The sequence below is a fragment of the Xiphophorus maculatus genome, chromosome 8 (genome assembly GCF_002775205.1).
Source record: "Xiphophorus maculatus strain JP 163 A chromosome 8, X_maculatus-5.0-male, whole genome shotgun sequence".
NCBI classification, from domain to species: domain Eukaryota; kingdom Metazoa; phylum Chordata; class Actinopteri; order Cyprinodontiformes; family Poeciliidae; genus Xiphophorus; species Xiphophorus maculatus.
In genome coordinates, this window is record NC_036450.1 from 13,672,853 (window position 1) to 13,699,943 (window position 27,091).

Sequence of the window (27,091 nt, forward strand, 5' to 3'; positions counted from 1 at the left end):
ATCAAGCAGAGTGAATGAAATGAATAAAGTACATTGAAATTTTCTTTACACAGAGAAATCCAAAAAGTTCATAAAGCAATTGTTTTTAGCCCATTTTTCCTGATGCTACAAAATAAAATCCAGTGTAACCAACTTCACTCTAAAAAAAAAAATCTCTTCAAAGAAACGCATCATGCTGCAAAGATTTCCTTCACGAAGCGACTGAAAATCTGCTCAATAAGGATGGAGCTAAATACAGAAAGAAAAGCTGCAAAAGACTTTGTCAGAGGTTGACCCTAAACATGCAGCCCAAGCTCCAATCTAAAGGTTTAGATTAAAGCACATTCATGTGTTAGAAGGGCCCAGTCAAAGTCCAGGAGCAGATCCAATTAAGAATCGGAAGCAAAATGATTTTCACAGATGCTTTATTCACTCTGACCAAAGACAGAGGTTGATAATTTTAGTATGTAGATCTGCCCTAAAAAATCTACAGCTCACCATTTTGTACTGTTGCACGTGGGTCTATCACTTAAAATGTCACAAAAACACATTGGAATCTTTCGGCTGCAATGCGACAAAATGGGAAAAGGTTTAAGAGAAATGAAAACTTTTGCAGGACCCTACAAATAAGTGACTGAATTAGCAAAAAACCATTAGCTCCGACACTTTATGCAGCGAGATGACCCGATTTGGCAGCCTGTCATGTTGAAGTGATGCCAATGAGTAGCAGCAGACCACCTGGGGTTAAATAAAGTAGTCAGAGGGCAGCTTGAGTGATTGACCTCCTTAATGCAGGAAGAGGTTAATGTTTCCTGTGGAGAGAAAAAAACTTCAACAACCAGAGAAAAGGCAGGGAGGAGAGACTATTGCAAACAATGAAGCGTTTTTCATCCACAAGCAAACAATTCAATGCACACGCCGAGTGTGTGACCAGTTTAGGACGGGAGTGAGATTTTCTCTTTACTACTCTGCTTTGTCTGTAACCGAAGACAATCCTGGCTTTATATGGTCAAGAGGAGCATCAGATGACGTCCGGCGTCAGAAAGGTTTGCGTCGGTCTCAACTTTGTTGATAGTTGCTGCTGCCTGCTTCACATATTTGATGGGACACAAAGGGGGGGAAAGGGGACATTGTGAGGCTAATAAGCATTCAGAGAACTGTTATTGTTTCACAAGAAGGGAAGTGAATGTGAAATTAAAATCCAGTGTAGGAAGCAAAAGGTTGTCTGTGGAGCCTTTTGTGAATAAGGGAACTGAATGAGTTTAGAGAAGATTCAGTTTTATTGTGACTCTGCCCTTTACAGAGCCATAAAGAGAAGTTACAAAAGAAGTACCAAAACTACACATTTAATGATGAAAGACACCGTTTCCTTCAGCAAATGTACACAGTAAATGTATCAGTATTAATCTATTTACTCAGCTCAGCTGCAGAGAAGAGGGAGTTAGAGTTTGGTGAATTTGACCAATTCTCATTTACCTTCCTAAAGAGATTTCTGATTTTTCCCATTTTAAACAATACACAGATTGTGTTTAGCATTAGACAAGAAAACAAATATAAAGTCTAAATTCATGATGCAAAATTGTGATTTTTGATTTTGTGCATAAAAAGGTCAAAATGACTTTGATTCATCCTCAATTTCCTGCTGTCACAACTTCAATAGTACGAATCTCTATTCTCACATTTCTCATCAATTACAGATTAATCTTTGAGGAAAGCACATGTATCAAAATAGCATCCTTATTTACCAGTCTGAGTGGACTGGGCTTTTTATAAGAGTATCGTTAAGAGTGAACAAAACAAAATGGAGACAACAAAACATAAAACATTCTGCAGAAATAATATATATATATATATATATATATATATTGTTTTTTAAGTCTGCAATTTCCAAGAAATAAACAACTAAAACTTAGCTTGGGCCCCTTCACTGTCAACCATACCAGCACTCTCTACACTTTTTTATGCTTTCTTCCAAAAAACTTATGCAAAGATTTTTCTCAAAGCTGCCAAAATAAATAAATAAGAAATCCTGCAGCCCTACCAGGAAAAAGCCACTTTCAGCAGAATACTATATAGTGAATAATAAGTATACACACCCAGGTTAAAATATGACGCATACAACTTACACCAAGATTAATAATTTTACAACTTGTCATCAAATATTTTCTCTGTGCAAATTAGCTAAAACAACAAACATATTTTTAAAATGTGGATGAATAATAAATCAAATAATGTGGTTTCATGGGTGCGTACACTCTGTTGTCATACACTCATTGGAGTTAAAATTGGAGTTAAGGTTCCTCTGATGAACTCCAAATAAAGTAAAACTCTTATAGTAAGCATTTCCTAACATTTTCTTCATCACATCTCAGTGAAAGGAATGGTTTGCAGAAACCTTAATAGAGCATCAGAGGGATCACAGTGTCAAAAAGGTGTCAGTCAGGATAAGGCACAAACTTTCTCCAAAGTGTTAGAAACACAGCGGAGCATAGAGAAGATGCATCAAAAGTTATGACAAAAATAAGAAAACTGATCCAGATTCTGGGTGGTACTGGCTGTAGAGCACATGTCTGGGAACTGGGACAAGGTGGCAGAATGGTGGCTCAAATTCAACAAAAATACTTTGGGAAACCTTTTGTGGTCTGATGGGAACCAATATCAAAGTTTTTGACCATAATGCCAAAACTTACAAGTTAGCAAAAGGACATGAAACCCACAGTGAAGCATGAGGGACGGAGCATCATGTTTGGTGTTGTTTCTCTTCAGTTGGACTTGGGGCATTAGTCAAAATGGAAAAAATTCTGAAAAAATTATTTCCAAATACCAGTGAATGTTTTATTTTTAGCAGAAAACTTCAAGTTTCTGCTAAAACATTGAGGAAGAAAAGAAACTTTTGGACAACGACTCAAATTTTGGATTTGCTTTGTGCTGGGAAGTCGGATTTTTCAGGTTTGTAGTTGAAAACAAAATCTAATATAAAGGACTAGGAAATACAGAACTCAGTGAGGAACTTTTAGTTTGTGTTTCAACACGACTGAGTGCATTTAGACTGTGGTGAAAATTGCTAGTATTAGCTATCGCCATTTCAGATATTTGTCCCTGGTTTAAGGAACGACGCATAATGCTGTAATATATCTACTTGTTACCATGTCCCTTTTGTGTTATAAGGCATGAATTGCAGAGATATATTTTGTTATCAGCTATAAGTAGAAGTTAGCAACTAAACAGGTAACAAATCCCAAAACTAGCAAAACTGACCAGCAGGGAAAGGAAAACATTATTCAGATGCAGAGATGCAGAACTCAGGTGGGGGAATCTGTTAAAACTACGAGTGGTGCACATAAAAAATACTGTTTTTTATGAAAATGATCACTATTCAAAATGGAAGGATGCCTTTACTGGAAGAAGAATAAAGTTTTGAATGGGTCCAGTCAGTGCTCAGACCTGAATCAGATTGGATAACATGCAACCACATTATTTTAGTTTGTAAATCCACCTCTCTAAGCTCGTTAAAATATTTCAGATTTTTTAATTAAGTAAGGTTTTGAATTAACTGGAAGTAACATTGGTTACAAAAAAACCTGTCATGTCAATAGGTGTGTTGACTTTTTATATGCCATGCATGTGACATAAAAAAAAACACAATTATTGCAGTTCACAAAGTGTGCTTTTACACACAGATAAACGGTAAAATCTATTCAATAAAGTTCGATTTTAAACTGTCAAGTCTTAAGTTTACAAAAAACTGAGCAGTTTCTGTGAAGAAGACATCTTTCTTGACAAAGCGAAGGCTTTCTGTCTCTTGTTGCAAAGTGAAATCCCACAAGAGTTTTTGGTCCGGATGTTTGAAAGAAAAAAAAAAAGAGAGAGCAGCTTTGATCGTTCTCTGCATCCTGGTTTCAATTCTCCCATGAGGGGGGAGAACATGTGTAAAGTTATGCAAAAATGACAAGTTTTGCTCAAAGTCAACATCCTTCTGCTCAAATGTCAAATGTTGGTGATCCAGCTTTGATCATTAAGTGGTAAGTGTTTGTGGTTTTTGTGTCTACCACATAAACTGACTCAATTTCTGCATCACTGATCCAAGGCAGATCCATTCCGTCTCACAAGGCTACACCAAACCAGCTAAACATAGCGGTCATTTTCTGGCAGGAAGCTGCTGAGAGTGAGATTATCCCCACCTTCCTCATCGCTGTCTCCTCCCACAGGGTACACCAGGACTCCGTTGCTCACCGGATTGCGCTGCCTTGTGTAGGTGTGACTCCTATCAGGCAGCAAAGAGGAGATGCACATCATCTCCGTGTCCTGCTGAGGTTTCCTAACTTTGTATTTTCTTGCTGACAATTTGATGCAAAGGACAATGGTGGAAATTACAAAGATGGTGGCCACCAAGGCCAAGACGGCGACAACTATGAGGCACTGCTTCACCACGCCCTTGGTGGAGCAGGGCAGAACCTCGCTGCTTGACGAGTCCTTTGACGGTTCGCAGGGAGCTTTTGTAGTCGATGGAGTGGAGCGTGTTGTTGACCCAATGATGTGAGGAATAAAAGCTCCAGCTGGGCTGGACGAGTTGGCGGTGGTGTTGGAATAATCTGTTGAAGTGGAAACTGGTTCAGGTGAAGTAGAGTTGAAGTTAGTGGTGGCGGAAACAGAAGAGGATTTTGATGAGAGCTCTGTGCTGGTGGACTTAATGGTTCCTGACGTAGGAACTGAAGTTGTGGGACCACCGGAGGTGGAAGTGCTTTGAGTAGAGTTATCCGAAGAGGTGGTGGAAGGTACCTCTGATCTGAATCCAGTAATGGATGTTGAGTTTTGAGTAGAAACAAATGAGGCTGAAGTCGTTGCAGAATGTGTTACAGGAGCAGTCGTGTTAGTAAAACTGGAGGCAGATGTGTGGAGGAGATGATCTGTTGTCTGATTTACTGCTTCTGCTGTTGTTGAACGGTTGTACAACGGTTGCACTTCACTCGTAGCTGTTGTCATGGCAGTGGACGGATGTAGTCCACTTCCAGTTGATGTGACTTCTGTAACAGTGTGTGCATGGCCTGTGGTCTTTGACGAGGAAATTTGTTCTTTACTTGTAGCAGTGAAGATGGCAGTGGAAGATTTAACTCCACCGCTTGCTGTGGTCACTGGAGCAGACGTTTCTTCTTCTCTGCTAGCTGTGATTGGTTGACTGACAGACAGAGGTTTGCTTGTACTTGACGTCAGCCCTGCAGTGAAGGTTTGTGCAGTTGCAGTTGCCGTCTTTACATAATCTACAACCTTAGTCGTCACCTTTTCTGTGGGGGTGAGAGGTTTGGAATGGCTGACTGCTTCTTCAGCAGTAGTCAAACCAAGCTGTCTGCTCTCACTTTTACTTGTGTTTATGTCACCGTTCTTATGGTCCGCTGTGGGTGACGCTGCCTCCGTCGCATGAGCAGCAGCATCTGTAGGTTTTGCTGGATGCAGGGTTGCAGGCTGCAACGTGTTTGCATATGCAGTGATTCGCTGGTTGGCTGTGATGTCTGGTGGAACAGTGACGTTCGTGCCGCTGTTTTCTGGTGCTGAACTCGTCACCGACTCCACAGGAAACAACACACACACTCCCCACAGCAGCACAGCACGTATCTTCATGCTGGAGGGCATGGTTGTTAAATATGAGATCTGAAATCACAGAAAAAATCATTTTGAAAACACTGCCTGTATTAAAGAGACTTAAAGTGACAGTGAGGAATTTGTACGTGTCATGAGATGCGGTGGTGAAGGTGGTGAGGCAGACACAGTAGACCCAGGATGTGATAAATAAATGATTTTAATGATGAATGTCCAGAATAAGTCCACAAAACCCGGCAGCACGACTGAGCGGAAACCAGGGCTCATCGTCGGTAGCAAACAGGCTAATTGAAGGGACAGCAAAAGAGACTGGTGCATACGACACTGAACTGACAAGGACCCGACGAGGAACAAGGAACACAGGTGGAGTTAAATACACAGAACGAGACACATCTGGGAACAATCAAGGGGAGGACAGGACAACACGAAGGCTCGGGGACACAGAAAACTCTAAATAAATACACAGAAAACACAGAACATGACAGTACGCTTTTCTTGAATATATATATATATACTGTATATATAGCACTAACATGTGGACATGTCCTATTTACAAACAGAGTAACAAATATTTTTGTCGCTGTGGTCAACGTCTTGCAACAACTCTGGCTTTGTAGATCGAGAATGTTGGTATCAAGAATAGACAGCAGATTTTCAGTTTCTTATTTTTTAGTCCCAAACTTTGTCTAGCTTCCACCTCGCTGGTTTGAAAAGAGGCTGGGGAAGTTGGAGGTGGTCTTGCTTCAACATTACTCAATTAAGTTTGTCAATAAAGCAGAATAGACCCTCAGCATGAAGCTGCCACTACCATGCTTGACAGCTGGTACAGTTTTCAACGTTGAAACTCTCTGCCTGACTTGTCCAAACATTCCTCTTGTAATATGACTAGAAAGCTCAATGTTTGGTTCTTTTCACCATGAAACTTTTCACCAGTATGCATTTTTCTTGTCTTCATTGTAGGTGAAAATTTCCATCCAGTTTTTTCTTTGAAGCATCGACTTATTTCTTGGTCTGTGTTCTCTCAGCCCATGTTGCTGTGGACAGGGACGCTACAGCATCCTCCATATACTAATAGCTTTGAGACTCATTAACTGCATAATTAGCCCTGATGATTTCCACCGATTACCTTTAATCTGAGTCTCATAGTTTGGGTCAGATGGCTGAAATCTGGACATAATTGGGTATCCTAACAAGAAAAATTAGCTCAAATCGAGTCTTTGCATTTACATAGACCTCAGCAGTATTTAATAAAAAAAGAGATGAACCAATATAAATGAAGTTTACAAATTCTGAGTGGCTAAATAACCAGACAGGATGACGCTGAGACCTAGTTCAAGGCTTCAGAAAGTGTTTATCCTCTAAAAATTGCAAAAATGTATATGTAATCATACACATTGCAATAAAAACAGCTCAAATACATCCTTAACCCCCCAAAAATTAATATATTCACGCACATGATGAGTGTATAAACTTCCCACTTCAATAATGACAATGTGTCATTTGTATGCCAGTAACGTCTTACTTATAATGAAACAGTCATGTTCCTTCACCACACCCTTTGCTTCATTCTCACCAGAAAAAACACTAAAAACTTCAGCAAATATTGGTATTTTGAAACACTCAAACTGCGTTATTTGCTTTTAAAGAACTGCCACTGTGTCACAGTGGCAGTTAAAAAAAAGATGAAGTTGAGGAACATGTCATAACATTTTACTAACAAACTCCGTTACATGCAGGTAAAATAGGTGTTTAAATCTGTCTTAAGAAGTGTTTTCAGAATCACCTGCTCATGTCTTACCTCGGTATTGGACGAATTTGATGTTAGATCCAATGAAAATGTTCACCTCAGCTCATTTCAGGCTCTCTTTGCGCACATCCTCGTTGCACTGATATGGCAACTGTTGCTCTGCTTGATGACAGAAACAGGAAATGAAGAAAAAAGAAACATGACGGTATATCACATTTTTAGACGACTTAGATATGAGGATACACTTCCTTTTGAAATCCATATCTTTATGCATTCACTAAAAGGAGCAAATGCAGTTTTAAAGAGATAATGACAATTTCATTTAACCTCACCATCAATATTAATTTGTATTTATTGAGATAGGATGAGATTCACCTGACAGATGTAAGGCAGAGCAGAGCTCAGATTCGTTGTTGCGGAGCGTCCTTAGCATGTCTAGAATACTGGCTTGTTTAAAATAGCAGGAAGTGCCCAGTTCTGTAAAACACTCAGATGCTTGTCGCATGTCAGCCGTTGATCACATTTCTGCCTCACATTTAAAGCTGCAGGTCATGTGGGAGAAAAGCTCTAAATGAGAGATTTCAAGGGACTGAGATGTAACCACAGGGACTGAAGATCAGTCATATGAGGACGCCATTGTTTTCTTAGTATGTGTGTTTTTGTTTTCCAAAACAAAACCGTGGAATCAAATGAAACTCCCTTTTATCAGTCAGAAATCTTCATGCTGAGATAACGTTGTGGTCAGATGACTGATGACAGTGGCCAAACTGTAAAAGACTGGTGCATAATTTCATGCTTGGCCTTCTACATTAGACATCCGGGTGGAAACAGACTCGTCCATCTAATGTGGAAACCATAACTGTCACTTCCTGTACTGAGTCACACTGGCATGTGGTTTTGCACAACGTTCAAGTCACATATACACTCAGCCTGTTTTTGTTTAAGGGTTACCAAGCAGAAGTGACAAAAAGATATGTATGCAATGGAAAGGCCGGGAATAAACGTTGCGTCCAGGCCTGTTTATGTATTAGTAAATAAATAGACAGATGCAACGTCTTCCTGTGTTTTACTACTTGTCCTTTTCTTGCTTCTTCCTCCTGCGTTGACCCACCTGAATCTAAATAGCAGAAGTTCTCCCTTTACACACTTTTTGGCTTTTAGATATGGGCTTTTTCGGTACACTCAAGCTCTGTTAATTGCTAGCAGAGGAAAAGAAAAGTATAACCGAGTGCACATGAAACCATATATTCTTTTCTTACTGGCCAACATCGAATCTGACTAAACTTTTTCTGTCCTAGGTCTGTTAGTGTTACGAAAATCCTTCCTATTTGCTACATGCCACAATAATGAGAGAAACAGTTTATAGACAGTTATTATCTAGCAATGAGGTTAAAACAGAGGTCCAGCACATTTGGTCAGCTGGTTTTACTATTGTATGTGCTGTACAATGGCTGCTGGAAGTTTTTTGTTGTTGACTTGCTATCCAGAAACTTCTTGTTGCCTTCTTGTTGGCTGTGTAGGAGGCTCTACTTCTGCTTTTCAAACATGTATGATTGTATAACTGCACATGGTTGCAGCCATTTTCACATGCGAGTGTAAACGAGTCGGGTGGGCGTGGCCAGCAGCTTATTTGGATTTAAAGTGACATGACGCATTACAAAATCTCATTCTGAAAGGAGTTCAAAAAAGGCACAACTGACCAGACTGAAATTACATCATCTGAGAATGAATTTGTGCAGGAAATACACCGTAGACCTATCCTAACCTGTTCAAGGAAGCATAATAGTACATTTTACAATAGTTTTTATACTGTCACTGGTGTGAATAGTTGAAATGTGTCAGATTTTTCAGATTACAAATGCTTATCTGATAACAGAAGTGAAATAGAGGAAATGCAAAATTGTTGACAGATCAGATGGTATTAAATAAAGAGGAAAAGAAGCAGGGCTTTAATGTGTAAAATTTTTATTATGTGCACAGAACTGTCTGTCAGAGGTTCAGTAAAACACGGGCTGTGAGTGGTCCCTTCCCAATACCAATACGCACCGGAGAGGGCAACTTTCGTCTGACCCTTAACAGTGACAAGAGGCACCACAACATTTTCACAACATTTACAGCAGGAAGATGTTACACCCACCCACCCTCCACCTCCATGTTCGGACCCCAATGGTAGATTTAAAAGCCCCAGAAGAACCGGAGAGAACTGTGGTAGGATCTCTTCCATATTCATATTCTGACTGATGCCAACGAGCAAACTGCGGGGAAGAAAACAGTCCGACAGCATTTGTTTTAAAAATAATCCAGCTTTGACTTGTACTGTTCTACCAGGTTGTGACTGGAATGTACAACAGGAGGAGAAAAGAAAACAACAACATAAAAGCAGTGCATGAAACGGCACACAAATCATATTTGGCAACACAATAAGAACAATGGAAATACTGATGCTACAGTTGTTGAGCAGTAAGTACAACCTTCACGTGAGAATGCTTCACCACATCTTAAAAAATAAAAACAGTTAAGACTTTCTTTAACAAAAATGTCTTTTCTTCGGATGCGAACATGAGCTTTGAAAGTTTTTTCCTCTCCTCTGTGAGGGGGTCAGGGCAGAGTGTGAAACGGGAGGACCGATGAGCGAAAATAAAAGTTCGTCTTGGAATGTGGGCTTGGTTTCAACGGAATGGGACGGAAACCAAGCTCGGTGAAGCCGAATCTTTAAAAACTGGCCGTAGCTGACTCCGAAAGAAAACAGCAATCCTGGCAAGGGTCTCTGCGTCTTACATGGCAACCTTGGAGACCTGATCTTCGAGTCGGGCGATGCGGCGGTCCTGGAGGATGACGCGGTCCCTGAGTGACTTGAACTCTCGGAGTACCTCTTCCAGTTTGTCTTCCATTTTCTGAAAAAGAAAAAAAAAACGAAGAGAAATATTGAATATTTGGAACCAGGGGAGAAATAATTTGGATCGTGAGCAGAAAAAAATAACATCTGTTCATCCGGTCTAAGTCAAATGTGGTCCAGCGGGCAATGACGTTTATTTTTCCTTGCAGCTGTGCTAAATTGAGAGCCAGAAACAAGATTATGTACTGAAACATAATTTTCTTGGATTTTCCAAAATTATGACTGTGAACGAGGAAAAATCCTGCAATCACATCACACCATCTGTTCACAACAACAGTCAATATTCAATAAATGTTAATAAAAATTGTATTTTCTGCAAATACTTACAACAGTAGATTGCGGAGAAGCATGTTTCTGGATGGTCGGGATGCTCTCTGCTTTTGTGGCTGGCTTGCTCTCCAGGATGTTCGTTTTGACCACCTTCAGGTCCCGGTTCTTGGTGGAGACGTAGCCGTCTTTGAGTGAGATCAGGATTGGGCCTCCGTTCTTCCCGGCGAACCATTCCTCTGCCTCTAAGGCGGGATCAGGGCCGGCCGTGTCCGGGTACAGGTCGTCCTGGAACAGATCCGACTGGGAGGGTGCAACGTGTGGAAAAAGGGGAAAATTATTAGGCACCAATAATGGAAAAGCATACCAGCTCACAGAAGAGTAAAAAACATGATGGCTTACCTTACGTGGGACTGTCATGATGATTGGTTCACATTTTCTCTCATGTAATTTATAAAACCTAAAGAGATGAGAAGTGATAAGAGTTTAATATAAGAGAAAACAAAGAAATTATTTTAATGGCACTCAAATGTTATCAGAAGAGAGGCAGATTTTTCCAAGGGTGCAATTTACACATGGCTGAAGGAGACTTTTCCCTGTTTTAAGATATATTATGCAAGCATAAACAGCAAGGAACCAGCCTTCACACCAGAAGACTGGTTCTGAGGATCCTACTTTGGTATGAAATGTGTGAATAAGTCCAGAAACAAATCAAAAAACTTTGTGAAGATGCTGACTGAAGCTGATAAGATGATGATGAAAGGAGTCCAACATGACCTGGAATGCCACTTAGTGAGGAAGAAGCCATAACTCCAAATACAACATGGAGGACAGATTACTGTTTGGAAATACTTTCAAAGACAAATATCAGGCATGTCCTTTGGTCTGACACAACTAAAATGTTAAACATATCAGCTAGAAGTATGTCAATAGATAATAATAGTGAATAAATATATGAATACAGTTGCAGCTCTATGAATAGAACACCTTTCAGTTTGTTTATTTGGCATAAAAACACTATTATTATTATTATTATTTATATTGATAACATATAGGCAACATGTACAGTGTGTGACAAAATGACAATAACACTGCTTCTAAATGACTTTAAGGGGATTTCCAGCAGGGTTCAACGCTAACAGAAACATGTTGCAACGTTGACATTTTCATACATCTGGAATCTTGAAGTCAGATCTTTTAAAGAAAAGTTTATTTTTGGTCTCTCTATAATTTCCAGGAGAGAGGAATCCATTCCCTCACTAACAGGTAATTTTATTTTAATTTTCTATGCACTAAGTGAAACTGGTTTATCAATAATACTGATCTACACAAAATTGGTTAATCTGATTCATAATGTAACTTTTAGATGTTTTTCTCATTATTCTCTTCTTCTTTAAGTGGTCAACTAGCGATGTGTTGCCATGGAAGCGCACCCATAAACAGTGCAGACTAGTGAGTTTAATCTGCCTCATCGGGAAAGAAAACACACCAACTGGAGGACAGACTGATGATTGAGTGTTTTGGGGTTTAGTTTGTTGTTTAATTTTTAAATTAAGTTGTTAAAGTAAACTGGAAATTTGTAAATGTTTGTCTTCTAGAGATTTATTGTAGTTAATAGAGTTTGGCTTCACCCAATATGATTAGCAGTGGCTGTAATGGTCTGAAAGGGAATCTACTGTATGTCCATATGTCAAAAATGTATGATTATGAAAAATCTATATAAAAATTTTGAGTTTTGCAACTTTGGATCCTGTGATTTCTCTTTTTAGTTTGCATTTCTGCTGCTCCAGCCACATTAAAGACAAAAGCTTTTCATTTTGTCCTCAAATCTTAATCCAGTTTAACATATATACTGAAAATTTCTTATTAAATATTTCTACAATATTTTAAAAAAAATATTTTTATTTTAACGAGCATTAAAAAAACCAATCAGAGGTCTGTTGATATATTTAAAATGATTAACTCAAGGGCTTATGTGCAAAATGTAATACCAAAAGAACATTTAATTTAAATTTTGTTTTGATAAATGATTTTTAAAAAAATGCTTTTTGTGTTTAAACAAAGAGAGAGTATTAAAGAAAATTAGGAAATGCAAAACCTTTTCCATATTCTGCTTCATTTTTTCCATATTTATCCAGACATGAAGACTGGTAAAATTTAATTCCTCAGATTATTCCAGCACGAATTACGTTTGTTAAGCTGCATCTGAATAAACCACAGGATGTCTAAAAAAAGTCCCTTCCAGAATCACGGTGGTGTTTGTTATAGTAAACCCAAACACCACATTTCTAAAAAAACAACCCAACCAACTGTCAACCACGGTGGTAATAATATGGGTTTATATGTTTGCCTGACAGAATACAATTAATTGGAATCATTAATGCTTTTAAGCCTAGAGGAGATTTAGGTTTAGACTCATTGCTTTTACATTTTGCTTTATTGTTTAAAATAAAAAAGTACTATCACGATTTTGCTTCATTTAGACCTAAAGAAGCAAAAGGGAGCGAACTTCTTAAAAGTACTATATATATATATATATATATATATATATATATATATATATATATATATATATATATATATATATATATATATATATATATACACACAGTACAGACCAAAAGTTTGGACACACCTTTTAATTCAATGAGTTTCTTTTATTTTCATGACTATTGACATTGTAGATTCACACTGACGGCATCAAAACTATGAATAACACATGTGGAAATATGCACTAAACAAAAAAGTGTAAAACAACTGAAAATACCCCTTATATTCTAGTTCCTTCAAAGTAGCAACCTTTTGCTGTGATTACTGCTTTGCACACACTCTGCATTTTCTTGATGAGCTTCAAGAGGTAGTCACCTGAAATGGTTTTCACTTCATAGGTCAACCTGCCCTGTCAGGTTAATAAGTGGGATTTCTTGCCTTATAAATAGCCATTAAAATAAAGAAAACCCATTGAATTAGAAAGGTGTGTCCAAACTTTTGGTCTGTACTGTATATATATATATATATATATATATATATATATATATATATATATATATATATATATATATATATAAACCAGTAATGTCTTAATACCTTGCTATTTCACATTTGTTGACATCCAGGCCTCTCTTGGGCATGTAGCCCATGCCTCTCTGGGGCTCCTTTGTTGAAAACGTGTTGAGGTAATGAACAAACGGCGCCTCGTCGGTGATCTCAAAGTACCGAATGCTGCTGTCTCCCTGCAGGTACAGAATGTGTGAACCTTTCGATTTAACATTTGAAAATAATTTTAAAAAATTAAGCCTATGTAGTGTCAACTACCTTTCCACACAGGTAGACTATGCTAGTGTCTGGATCGTAGAATGGCAGCAGAACCCCATTACTGCTGTCCATCTCTTGGACACATATGGGCTCATCCATGTTGTCCTGCAAACACAGAATTATATATTTAACTTTTACTGGTATGCTTTAGGATTATATTAATTAAAAATGGGGGGAAAAAAACAGACCATGAGCTCTATTAGGAAATGTTACTTGGTATTCATCGCCCTCTGCTGGAAAGGAGGTGCACAGCAGAAACTTTGGCATGATTGGAAAAAATAGGAAATGTTCAATGCTTTAGATTATTTAGATATTGTGTATTATACTGAAACTAATCATCTGACTGGTCTGTATTTAAACAGCTGTGCAGATTAACAAGTCATCTGGCCAGAAAAATGTTATGATTTTAGTTTCATTAATACTAAAAATACTGATGCAATTCTATATGCCTTGAAAAATTATTGTGAAATGTAATTATGTATTTAATGAATTATTACAACATTAAAATAACATAAATGTCAGAATGTATTTGCTGTATTCACTTCTAATTTGATTAAAGTGTTGCCCAATAAAAGTAGTTATTTAACAGCTTATTCATGTTTTTGATTCTCTCTCATCGCTTTCTAAATTAGGGCTGCTAAAAACAATTTCAGTCTGACGATTATTCGGTTGGTTAATTTGAGGATTAATTGATTAATCAGATAAAAACAATTTGGACATTCTGCAGATTTTCCATTTAATCCTTTTTTATACAATATAAGAAATGCACTAAATCATGCAAGTAACAAAATTCTATTTAAAAACTAAATATCAACATTTACAAAACTTTTTTTATCTTAAAAACAAAATGCCCTCTTAATACGTCGATTGGGATTTTTTGAGTCTATACGCTTCAGTTAACAATTAATTGTTTACTAAATTTGTTGACAATTAATTCAATAATTGATTCACCACAATTAACCTGATTGTTTCAGTCCTATTGTAAATCACTAGTGATGTCAGGATTTAAAGGTTTGGCTTCATGATTTAAGTATAAAGTACATTTTAGATTCAAGAGGACCAAATGAACACATACAGATTTCCACAGGGCCAGCTGACGCTCGCTCATGCGGCTGAACCCAGTGGTGAAAATGTTCCCGTCTGCTAAAAAGATGGCTCTCATGGGTCGAGCTCCCTCATGGGCTTTGTCCTTCTCCTAAAAGCAGAACCAGTCAGGTTGTAAAACTGTGTCACCAGATGTGTATTTATTGGGGAGACGTTAATCTCTGATCTAGCACCTTTTACTTACCGTCACTATCTTCTTTTTACGTGGGTCGATGATGCGGACCTTTTTGTCCTTGCAGGCGGTGCACAGCAGGCTGCCGTTGCGACTCCAGCTGACGCTAAAGATGACATCCGGGTGCATGTCGTCCAGGCTGATCATGGCCTCTCCCGTCCCCACGTTCCAGATGACCACCTGGTTGTCACAGCCTGGAACGGAAGCAGGTTTATTTTCAGCAGACACTACAATCCAACAGGAGCCGTTCGTATAAATTGTTATGTTCTTGGTTCCGCTGTGGGCCAATTTTATTTTGATTTGAGGAATTGAACCCAAACTCACCGGCACTGAGGAGAACATTGCGAGCCGTGGGATGCCAGGACACAATGCCGACCCTTTTAGAGTGGCCCTCCAACACGACCACAGGCTCTGACAGCGCAGCGTCCAGTCCATTCTCAGGGATCTGCCAGACCTGCATCGAATGAAGGGAAGTTAGGAACCACAGAAGTAACATCACAGAACCATATTTATACTTCGCTATAAAGCAAACATTGAATGAGTGCTAGAACATATAGATATGGCCTTGCCATGACTGTGCAGTCTTCCGAGCCGCTTGCAATGACGTGATCATTATGTGGACACCAGTCGATGTCCAACACTGGGCCTGTGTGACCACAAACTGTCGGGTACGCCTTGTCTATACGGCCAGTCTAAAAGACAGAGGAAAAGGGTTTGTCATTCCTGATCGATACAGTTCAGTTCAATTTATTTATATATAGAAAGAGAGCCAAATCACAACAAGTCATCTCAAGGGACTTAAAAAAAGAAGCAAGCCAATCATGCACAATTTCTGACACGGTCCTAGCAGGTTGGTGATATGGGTTTCTCCCATTACACTAATTTGTTGAACTTGTACAGAACAGTAATGTGCAGATGTCTTCTTTCAGCCTGCTGGTTCGCAGTGTGTAGCAACAGTTGGAGGAGGGGATGATTGTGTTCCTCCTTACTGGAGAAAACTCCAATCACTATGACACTTTCTTGAAGCTGTAAAACAATGTAAAATGTTTGCTGTTTGGACACTAAAACTTTTTACATTTCTTTATGTACAACTCTGGAAAAAAATTAAGAGACCATTGCAAAACGATCAGTTCTCTGATTTTACTTTTGTAGTAAAATGAACATTGTTCTTTTATTCTATGAACTGCTGACAACATGTCTCTGAAATTCCAAGTAAAAACTTTGTATTAATTTGTGGAAAATGAGAAATGGTCAAAATAACGAAAAAAAAAAAAGCTGTGCTTTCAGACCTCAAATAATGCAAAGAAAAAAAAGGTCATATTAATTTAGAAACAGTAATACTAATGTTTTATCTCAGGAAGAGTTCAGAAATCAATATTTGGTGGAATAACCACGAGGTTTTCAATGGGGTTCGGTGCAGTGGCCGGGCTCTTCAATTTTTTCCAGAGCTCAGGTAATTTGCAGTAATAATTCAGATTGTACAACAATCTGCCTTTGTATTATCCCAAATGCATGCAGGTGTGTTCTAAAAAAGTAAGCAACATATTTGGAGAAATCTTGACAAAAAGTCTGTTTTATTAATTTTTCACCTTCTAACAGTCCAAAACTATAAAAAGATTACACAGACATATATTTTACATCATTCTCATGCTCGTTAGCTTTTCATCTTCTACCCTCAAAATGGCTGTGGTAGAAGTTTCTGACCCAGTTTGCTATTGTTGGTTGAAGGAGACGACATTTCCCAATAAACCAGTTCAATTGGACAATCATAGAATTTAATCGATTATTAATGTTTCACAACCAAAGTGAGGTCCTAACCTGCACTTTGGGAAAATCTGCTTGCTTTAGAAAACACTCCTATCACTGTAGGGTTGATGTAACATTTAGTGACATGTCCAAATTCAAGTTCTAATCAGTATTTAACAGGGTTTTCTTTCAAAAAGACAGGAAGCAAACAAACATGATTAAAAACACAGAAACTGAACATCAACCTTCTAAAATGCACAGGGGAAATCACAAATTGAATACCTTATTTAAAGGAAGGATGAGAAACGCTCCTCCTCCACTGGCATCTATGATGATGGCAACAAACTTGGGATTGACGGCACAGAAGGAGCTGTCCCATGTCACCCGGGATACACGGATGTCATCGTAACACTGGTCGTTCCTCACAGCCTGACCGAACACGTGACGGAACTTGCTCTGTCGCACAACTCGCCGCGACATTTCTGTGGTGAGAAACAAAACGGGGAGAAGCATGGCGAGTCTGAGTTACTCCATCAAAACAAACAGAAGAACGGGATCAAGTGTGTCCAAAAGGAGCTTCTGCTGCTCCAGCAGCTTTGAAATGGGAGTCATGGCACTGAGATTGTGTTTATTAATGACATCTGAGTTTAAGCTTTTATGCTCCATCAACACCACTTTCTGTACAAGACACGTCTTCTCCTGATGCATTTACATACATCAGTGAACATTTCCAAACTAAATTCAATGAGGCCGTTTGACATGGAGTACATTTTATTTAAGTTGGTTTGATTAAATCATATTCCCAGTTTAAGATACAATATAAATAAAAAAAACTTAAAAATGGATTCACTGTAGATATTTGCAGAGGCTTTAAAAGCAGGATAGACAGACAGACAGACAGACAGACAGACAGACAGACAGACAGACAGACAGACAGACAGACAGACAGACAGACAGACAGACAGACAGACAGACAGACAGACAGACAGACAGACAGACAGACAGACAGATAGATAGATAGATAGATAGATAGATAGATAGATAGGATTTAAAATGCCATTCTCTTGGTAAATATTTTAAGCTAGTTATATTCCAGTCTGACCAGTGGACAACCTATTTTGCTGCCTAAGCTCTCAGACTCTAGTTTATTTTCGGGATCTGCAGAATGGGAAGCAGGGCGAAGGCTCTGAGCCGTCATAGCGGATGTTATAATTTTAAGCTGCTGCATCAGTTCCTGTGAATGCAGCACAGATGGGCTGTTAGTTACTGCTGCAGCCTTCACAAAACGATCCCCATCTTCCATCAACATTAAACTCCGCTTGATTCAGCGTTGCTCTAAACACAATGCTCTAGATGCTGTTCATTTCTTCTCAAACACAAGCCAGCAACTGAATCATTTTTGACATAATGTTCCAATTTGGTGTTTAAACATGTGTAAAGTCTTAAACGGGCACTCGAGCGATACATTAGTTGCCTCCTCCCTCAGTTATGACCAGGTTTGCCATCACAGCAGACCACCTGCTCCCTCACAGTTGAGAGATTTCTAAAATGGAAAAGCTGACTCACCCCTCTTTGAGCTGAGACTTGGATTTAATCCAGAACCCTTGTCTACAAACCAGACTGCAGAGGTGAACTGTACTTGTATCACCGCCACTGTTGGTGTTGTTCTGATTTAAAGCTGTAATCTGATAAAATAGCTCCGTTGCTTGGAAACTTGATATTTATTTTTGATGGGACTCCAGGATTATTTTGGACCGCTGTTGTTTCAAAGCCCTTACATGCACATTATACACCCACATAAGTGCCAATTATTTCGTCCATTTCGACTTTATCTTACGACCGTGTGGGTGTGTGCAGACTGACTGACAGCATCCTTTGCTTTGGTCACATCAGGTGTAATACACAGATTTTTATTATTTTTTATTCAAATGCATTTTGCACTCTCCAAATCATTTTATTTGCACACATCTGTGGTGTGGAAAGCAAATTACCACAAGAAACAAAAGCTAAAATGTATTCAAACCCGGGGATGACTCACTCCGCTTTCTCAAAAATATAAAAAAATGTCTTGGTATTTTCATAGGTCATAGGTTACTAGGGCACATGAGAAGAAGCCTGCAGCATCACAGATCCTGTATCGTACCTAACAGTGGGAATAAGGTCCTTTTTCTCATATTTATCTTTTGGATAATGCCAGAGCCACATGAAGTGCTTTGTGTCTTCTGACCGCAGTCAAAAAATTATAAATCTATAAAAAATGCTTTACATTTTTTATTTTTATGGGAACCTTAAAAGGTGCCAATAGCTTTGGTACCTGGGATTTTGAAAACAAAAATAAAAGGTTAGTTTTGTCTTTTATTTTTCTTCTTATGTCTGTTGCACAATAAAGATGACATATAAAAGCTTATTAAGCAGCAGGAATTTCAGCAGAAGACTGTAGAGTCCTGTCTCCTTTCCCCCACTTCTAATTTAATTCTCCATTCTGTGACTGATTTTTTCAAGTATTAAATGATAAAAGTATCAATGCAAAGAGTTAGCAGCAATAAAAGCCTCATGCAAAACATTTGTAACTATTAATATGTTCTGAGAACAGGATGAAAGAGCTGACAAATCTTATAAATCAAACGCAAGATTTGATGGGAGAGACGACGTTGACACATGGCATGTCTAGCCAGCCGATCAGAACATCCTGTACGCACAGAGCCCCATTCAATAGCATCTAAGATTAACACACACATTTATCACACAGGATGGTCTGCAGTAATACTTTACTCTCAAATATCCAAAAATGGGATCATGTTTTGAGGTCAAGATGCCTACAAAAAGGAAACATGTTATGGTCCAACGTCAAAGTAAATCAGATTTCAATATTTCTATGATTGTTTGTATCCATAATTAATCAAACATACTAAATAAATATAATTGATTCTTTCTTCCTTCCAGCATAGTTTATAACCATTGCTGTTCTCAAACGCACAGTGTTTACATCTCTGCTGTTATTTGTTGTTTTCCCTCATTTCAAACAACATTCATGCTTTGGTTTACACATCCCTGTTTCTCAAGCACAAATATACACGCACATGTTATACTTTTTTCAATGATCCTACTCAGTCTGTCATTTTTAAGAACTGCACAGTATTTTCATATTCTCTAAGAGTGCAATTAGTATGTTATTAGTATTAGAAAGTATGTTATTCTGTTTTTATGTTATTATTTTTGAGTAAATCTACCTCACTTTCTACTGGTCCATCTGACTTTCCCCAATGAGGGAAAATAAAGGTTATTTATATTTCTCAAGCTAGTGGCCTTGATAGTTTTTGTTTCCTAAATGTCTGTAACCATTTTGCAGTTTCAATTACAGTATTTATGTATTTTTATGGCTTAGTTGTACTCTACATTTAATCTTGGGCATATTGACTTAATATTTTAGATCCTGTGCATGTCTAAAGCCAACTGTGTCACACTACTAGTGGCATTATATGTTTTATTTCAGTCATCTGTTTCCCTATAGTATATAACAATCTAAACAGCCTGTAGTCGTTTTCAGTTCTTTACTTCCATATTGATGTGATAATATGCATTTTTGGGAAACAGGCAATGAGCCCCTCACTCCTCTAGACATTATAGTCAAAAGCAAACAGTGAAACGGTAGCATCCTGTAGAACATGATGCTACCGTTAACGGTGCCGCCACAGATACAGCTACTATCGCTTTAACTCGGCTTTAGCCTATCACACCACCGGCATGTTGAACATTTGAATTCCGCTTCGTGTTTTCAACGGAAGCTGCGCAGCACGGTGCTGCTGTTAAACAATGGCTACCTAGCAGGCAATGCTAGCAGCATTAGCTAATATTCCCATTGAGCTCTACATTAAAAACAGGCGTTACATACAAAGGAAATTAAGGAGACAGTCACGCTAGAGTAGTGGTTCAAAAATGATGTTGCCAGACATTATCAAGCATCTTTTTTTGACTTTGTAAAAGAGAATGCTAATTAAAGCTAGCCGCGCTTGCTAACCTTAGTGCTATGTTAAACAGAGGGTGGACTTTGAAGTTAGCTTCCGATTCATAGAATGAGGGTCTTTTAGAGTTGTTGGGGAATATAAGCCAACTTTCGTTTCTCTAGTAAGAAAAAAATAATAATAAAATAATAGTTGAACTTTAAAATCTACAGATAGCTTAAAACAAGTTTTATGACTGTTCAAATCTTTATCTGCAGGAGTGCAAATAAGTTCAGTAATATTTGTGGATTTACACACCAAGAAAGGTTTCACAGATTTAAAAAAGGTGTTTTATATAACTACTTTATGTAGAAAAATTCAGTCTATTTATATATATGACCTGTTTAAGAATAGCAGGATTTCACCTGAGGTAATTTGTTCACAAAGTTGGGGCAGGATCTCATTGGGGTTTCCAAATGATAAAGTAGCTACAAATACCTAAATAAAAATCTGAGAAATGTCACTGTTGAAGCCATAAATATAATATATATTACATTTAAGCAATACAAAGAATTAGTGTTTAATAGCAATTTTTAATAGCTTCGTTTGAGATGAAATAGTTTCATTAAAAGAATAAAGGTTTCACATATTGTAGGTTATGTTTTAAACAAACTGTAGCCAGTTTAGAGTAAATGAATCTAATTTTGACCATTTTAAGATTTTTGACGATAGCCGGTGTAGATTCCGTAAAAAGAGCGAAATGATCCTTTACACAACTGCCTCGAAAGCTGTGAATCGAAAGCTAACTTCAATGTAGAGGCAGCTGGACGCTGTAACGGGGCTGGTCCCGTCAACAGACGCCGACACAGACGTTTCACCGTTAGGAGGCTGAACAATAGGAGCTGTGAGCTTCATGTGAAGCCACCATCCAGACAAACAAGCCATCCTTTAGCCCCGAAATGTGTTTTCCATCTCAGCTGTCTGTGGGTTAGCAGGCTTGCTAACCGTTAGCTGCGGTGGACCGCTGCCAGCTGACGCAAGTGCAGAAATTTCCACCCAGGATTTTTTTTTTTTTGGGGGGGTTGCTCCCATTCCCAAACCCATCCAGCGAGCGTCCAAGGATGCTGCAAAGCTTACAGAATACATGCTAAATTGCACGATGCAAAAAAAATAAAAAGCACAGTTTAAGTTTCCTTACCTCCTAAAATCTATGCAAGATTTTCCAACGCAAGGAGGGTGAAAAATCAATCTCAACACATGAATGTGGCAGTTTAGGCGCGCCCTTATCCTGCAGGACGGTGCTTCAGTATCCCTTGTCTCCGCTGGAAAAAATGAGCCCAGCTGCAAGGATCTTATAGCCCCCTCAAGCACTAATAGGTAAAGTGAACCGGGATTAAAATCTCTTTAAATATAGTGGTTAAAAAACACAGCATCTACTGTCCGCTCCTCACCTGCGGAAGACTAGCAGTACTCTATTCTCATCCCGTTATTAAATTCACCAGGATACGTTGGGCTACGGCACATGCGCAAACCAAATGCCAGCTCTGATTTCTCAATGATCTGAATGGAAATGGGGATGGGGGTGTTAGAAAACAATACGTCAGTCTGTCCTCCACATGTCTTTATAGGATCATTTTGTTTTCTTAAGATAAAAATTTTTTGAGTTCAAGCTGAACATCTTTCCATTCCCTCATTCCCCTTTCACTATATAGTTTCTGGCGACAACTGCTAAAATAAATCACATTTGAAAGAATGCGCTGTTACAATTTGTTCATCAGTTTTCATTAAGCTGATATCACTGACGAGTTGTGTTCACTGTGTGGACAAATGGCCTTTTTCGGCCATTTTAATTATTATTTTTTTTTTTGCGACCCCTTAGAACAATAGTGTAAATGACCTGGTCAGTGGTAAATAAAATCTTAAAATGCAAAGTTTCAGAATCAAAGCAGCGTATTAATCTTATAGGAGCCGCTCCTAATTTTAATTTTACAGTAAATTAAACACACAGACTCACTGCAGTGTTTCATTGTAATTTGTCTCCTTCCCTTTAGCTTTTAATGTACCTGTGCATATTTGTTTTTTTTTCCCTTCTTGACATCTTTTGCGTTTTGTGGTTTTCTTCGTGGAGTCTGCATGTTTCCTTCATTTGGTCAGATTAAAGTCTACTGTGATTTTGTAGTTTTGCATACTAAGTGGTTGATTTTGTTAATATTTTGTAAACATATACAGTACAGACCAAAAGTTTGGACACACCTTTTAATTCAATGAGTTTATTTTATTTTCATGACTATTGACATTGTAGATTCACACTGACGGCATCAAAACTATGAATAACACATGTGGAAATATGCACTAAACAATAAAGTGTAAAACAACTGAAAATACCCCTTATATTCTAGTTTCTTCAAAGTAGCAACCTTTTGCTGTGATTACTGCTTTGCACACACTCTGCATTTTCTTGATGAGCTTCAAGAGGTCGTCACCTGAAATGGTTTTCACTTCATAGGTCAACCTGCCCTGTCAGGTTAATAAGTGGGATTTCTTGCCTTATAAATAGTCATAAAAATAAAGAAAACCCATTTTAATTAGAAGGTGTGTCCAAACTGTTGGTCTGTACTGTATATAAAAGAAGAAGGTTTTCAGCCCTTTGGACTCTTGGTGTTTCTTCCAATAGGTCCACAGAATTGTGTTTTTATGTAGATCATGCACAAAACACTGAAACCTGCAGCTGGGAATGACTCACAGGAATAGTTTGTCACACCAATAAAAGTGATCTTGATGTGACCTGGTAATAAACTACTAACAAATATGTCTAAAATCTTTTTCATTGTGGTTTCTCTCCTTGATTTCCAGGATGTTGTCTTCATTAAAATAAAATAAACGCAATATAATAACCAAGTGATGAGGATATTGATTAAAAGGACCGACAACCAGTAATATTTGAGACATTTTTGTTTCTTTTAAGCATATACTTTCTGCAGAGTTTATTTATAAATTCAGTCATAGCTTAATAAATTTAGTATTGATCTGTAAATATTTTTTATTTTACCTCTTCTAGCCTTATAATGGCATAGGCTGGCAGAAAAATAAATAAATTAGTTTAAAACCTAAAACCTCAGAAGCACAAGGAATGGTTTACTGTGGTTTCTGGGCACCAAGTTTGGAGTTTAAAAATAAAATAATAGCCTCTAAATGAGAGACATGTTTAATAATGTTGAAAATGTGGGAGAGGACATTAGTTTTTGTGTATATTTTTGGTAAGTGTCTATATAGTTGTGGTTCCTACCTTTCTTTGGAGTTGCTTGGATTTCCACTGGCCTCTCCTTAGATTTCTTTGGGACATCAAAGGTATTCTTCATTTGGGAAACTTTCAAAGTTGGGTTCTGCTCTGCCAGACGAACCTGAACTTTGGGCTCTTCAGGTTTGACTCGACCCTGCTGTCTCTGCATTTGGTTTGTTTCTTTCACAATTTCCGCCACCGGCTTGTAGGACCCCACCTCGCTGCAACTTTCTGTGTCTCTGTTGCTGGTGGGATCTGTTAAATCTTTAGTATGCTCGCTTTGGCTGTGTGTATTGACTCTGTGAGTCAGGAGGATTGGTTGTGTGTCCTTTTTCTCTAAAAACGTATGTTTTCGGCTTTCAGTTTCATCGTTACGCATGTCCCCTGGCCTGGAAAGAGTTTCCGTAACAGGAGGAGGCGACCATTTGCGTCTGGATCGTCTCTCTAGGAACACCCGTCTCTGCATCATGTCCAAGTTTTGAGGCTCTTCCTCTGGAGACAGCTCTGCCATTCGCACACAATATTCATAATCGATCATATCTCCAAAGCAATCATCATTGCCCCTCAGAGAAAGATGGTCCCACAGACCAACGTCAGCTGATAGTCGGCGAAAGTTAGGCGGTGCAGCATATGAGCCCCTTTCATCCCACAACATGCACATGTCCTGATTAGTCGGTGCACCATATGGAAGATCTTTGTTGAAATGAAACGTGTGTCTCCTCTTGGCCCTATCCTCCGATCGCAGATGATCTTTGACTCTTCTTTGCACATCAGTAGACATTAGCTGTGCAGTTTTAAGCTTTATGAAAGGATTTTTGGGCTTTTTGGGGACAGGTGGGGGTGGACCTTTAGGTCTGGATTTCTCTGCTGGCATGGTGGACAAGGCAGACGGTGCTTCTGGTGGACTTGATGTGTCTTTCCCTGGTAAACTATGAGTTACAGGTGGAGGTGTGACGACAGCAGAGAAGCAAACAAGCTCCCTTTCCTTCTTCAGGCAAGCAACTTGCATAGTTTCATCACAGCTTCCCGCCTGCAGTGGAGAAGGCATAGAGTTAGATTGTTCCAGGGTAAATGAATGGTCGTCTTGCAGGCACGGTTCTCCGGAATTAGATGCAGCAGTTTGTGAAAGATGAGAGCTGGTGACTTGAATGTTATCTCTTTTGGTAGAAGATAATAGGTTGCTATGGACTCCAGCTTTGGCCCTCTTGGATACAGCCCCAGCAAACCTGTTCTCATGGTTGTGATCAACTTCTTGCCGCTGATCCTTACAGCTGTTTTGCTCCTCCCTCATACGAATGGCAACATTTTGGTCCGTCTCTGCCATTCCCTTAGTTGTCTTGGTTAGAGCAGCCCGGGCACAGCTTACTCCTTTTAGCTGACACCTGCTGCCTGTCACTTGAGTCGAATGACGACCCATTTTTGTCTCTAAACTGTCTCCGGCTGAACTCTTAGCACGTGAAATGTCTTTATTTTTCTCTTGAGGAGAAATCCTGGAAGATTGGGAAAGTTTGCCATCATTGCAGCTGTCAGAACTGTCCTCCTTGCCCCCAGGTCTGCTTTGGTGACCTGTGTTGTTGTTTTCCACATTATTCGACATCCAGTTCTCATCTCTTTCCAGAACTACAAAGTCTTCCTCGTTGGAAGGGTTGCATGCGGTTGCTACCCCCTTGCTGCTGTCTGTTTCTGAGAAGTTCAGATTGTCCTGCTCATCCATCGCTGCAGTCCCTTTCCAGGCTGCAGCCCCTTTTTCAGAACCTTCCTTTTTGTTGGAGATTCGTCTTGTCTCCTTGAAGCTCAGGACCCTTTTTGAGTCCCCAACAGTGTGAGAGTCTGTCTCCCTGAGTAGAGCCACCCACTCTCCTCTGGAGTTCAGAAAGTGTTCCTGCTGACCCTCAGCCCTGATTGGCTGCCTGCTTTGGGGGCCTGTACGTGAAGTAATGACAGCCAGCTTCCCTGAGTTGCCGATTACTCTAATCCCACCAATGCTCAGATGGGACACAGAACTGCTATCCTCCTGACTTTCCTCGTCTTGTCCTGCAGCCTCCGAGAAACGCTTGTCTCCGGTTTGCTCTGACCAGTCAGAATTACCCAGGGATTCCTCGTCTTTTTCAGACACCCTCTCCAGCTTCTGTCCCATGACTCCTTTTCTGCAAATGCAAAAGCAAAACACATACATGAAGGATGCATTTTGTCTCTACCCTGAATGAAGTGAAATTCCACTACAGATTTTACAGATTATCTTTAATTATCTAGAACCCCTCTCTCTATTTTTAGATATTCTTCCACTGTTCGTAATTGGCTTCCCAAGGCCTCACTATCTTCCTCTCCCTATTCTGTCAGACAGGAATGCTGCAGAGGCTAAAATTAAAGCAGGTCTGACTGCTGCCAGTGAGTCAACAGGCCAAAAAGGAAACAAGATAAGGTTGATAGGAGGTCAGCTGCCAGGTGCCAAGGTCAGATATGATCAAATGATCCCACGCCTGCAGACAAATACGTCAACGAAATAAATATGTCTTTTGTTTTTCTTTGAATCTAAATCACTAAGCTTTGATTTTCTATGAAATAAATTTTTCTACTATAGACACACCTACTCTGTTCTGACATACCCCACATTGCCAATTACTGCTGTGTTGACAAGGCTTGTTTGCGCCATGCGTGCCTTCCTTCAGACGGTCTGAATGTTTATGATTGTTTTGGTGACGGGAGCTACAGAAAGGTCGCCGGGAATACGTGATTCGAGTCACAAAGGCTCTGACACATGAGGGGAATTGTGGTTTGATGAGCCTGTTTTAGCTGCAGACATGATGGATGGTGCATGAGGGATTATAACAAGGGGAAAACAGCTCAACTGACTTTACTGTCAGGCGCTCCGAGTATTTTTAACTTACAAAGAAAGCACTAGACCTAAACAGAAAAGATCCCCCAAATAATGCAATACCAGGTAGTTTTGTTGAAATACCACTTAAACTCCATATAAAGTTGATTTAAAATGAACTTTGGGATGAATTTAATTATCATTTTAGCAAGATAATCCTGCTTTTTGTGTTCT

General features: G+C 39.0%; 2 protein-coding genes across 3 annotated transcripts; both read right to left on the minus strand.

The window, feature by feature from the left end:
- Positions 1 to 415: 415 nt before the first annotated feature.
- On the minus strand, positions 416 to 7,857 carry selplg (selectin P ligand). The gene is made up of 3 exons (XM_023337682.1): positions 7,697 to 7,857; positions 7,373 to 7,480; positions 416 to 5,625 (listed from the first exon to the last, which is right to left on the minus strand). Exon 3 carries the CDS (start codon positions 5,605 to 5,607, stop codon positions 4,105 to 4,107), a length of 1,503 nt encoding a protein of 500 aa, XP_023193450.1. The 5' UTR covers positions 5,608 to 5,625; positions 7,373 to 7,480; positions 7,697 to 7,857; the 3' UTR covers positions 416 to 4,104.
- A 1,412-nt stretch (positions 7,858 to 9,269) lies between these two features.
- Positions 9,270 to 25,871, minus strand: LOC102218389 (coronin-1C-like). 2 transcript variants are annotated; one of them, XM_023338377.1, is made up of 11 exons: positions 24,049 to 25,871; positions 17,104 to 17,303; positions 15,645 to 15,767; positions 15,400 to 15,529; positions 15,088 to 15,269; positions 14,875 to 14,994; positions 13,800 to 13,904; positions 13,572 to 13,717; positions 10,887 to 10,944; positions 10,545 to 10,787; positions 9,270 to 10,215 (listed from the first exon to the last, which is right to left on the minus strand). In XM_023338377.1, exons 1-11 carry the CDS (start codon positions 25,754 to 25,756, stop codon positions 10,096 to 10,098), a joined length of 3,135 nt encoding a protein of 1,044 aa, XP_023194145.1. In that variant the 5' UTR covers positions 25,757 to 25,871; the 3' UTR covers positions 9,270 to 10,095. The 2 variants fall into 2 exon arrangements, with proteins under 2 accessions (XP_023194145.1, XP_005810126.1); XM_005810069.3 differs by lacking the exon at positions 24,049 to 25,871 and adding an exon at positions 21,961 to 22,275.
- Between the last annotated feature and the right edge of the window lie 1,220 nt (positions 25,872 to 27,091).

Bases quoted from the DNA above. Each gene is read 5' to 3' on its own strand.
- selplg (XM_023337682.1), bottom strand. From the start codon at position 5,607: ATGCCCTCCAGCATGAAGATACGTGCTGTGCTGCTGTGGGGAGTGTGT.
- LOC102218389 (XM_023338377.1), bottom strand. From the start codon at position 25,756: ATGGATGAGCAGGACAATCTGAACTTCTCAGAAACAGACAGCAGCAAG. The intron at 13,905-14,874 runs GTATGTGTTCAT...CTGTGTTTGCAG, and splicing joins AGCTGGCCCTGTGGAAATCT to GACAACATGGATGAGCCCAT. The intron at 13,718-13,799 runs GTAGTTGACACT...CTGTACCTGCAG, and splicing joins TAGTCTACCTGTGTGGAAAG to GGAGACAGCAGCATTCGGTA.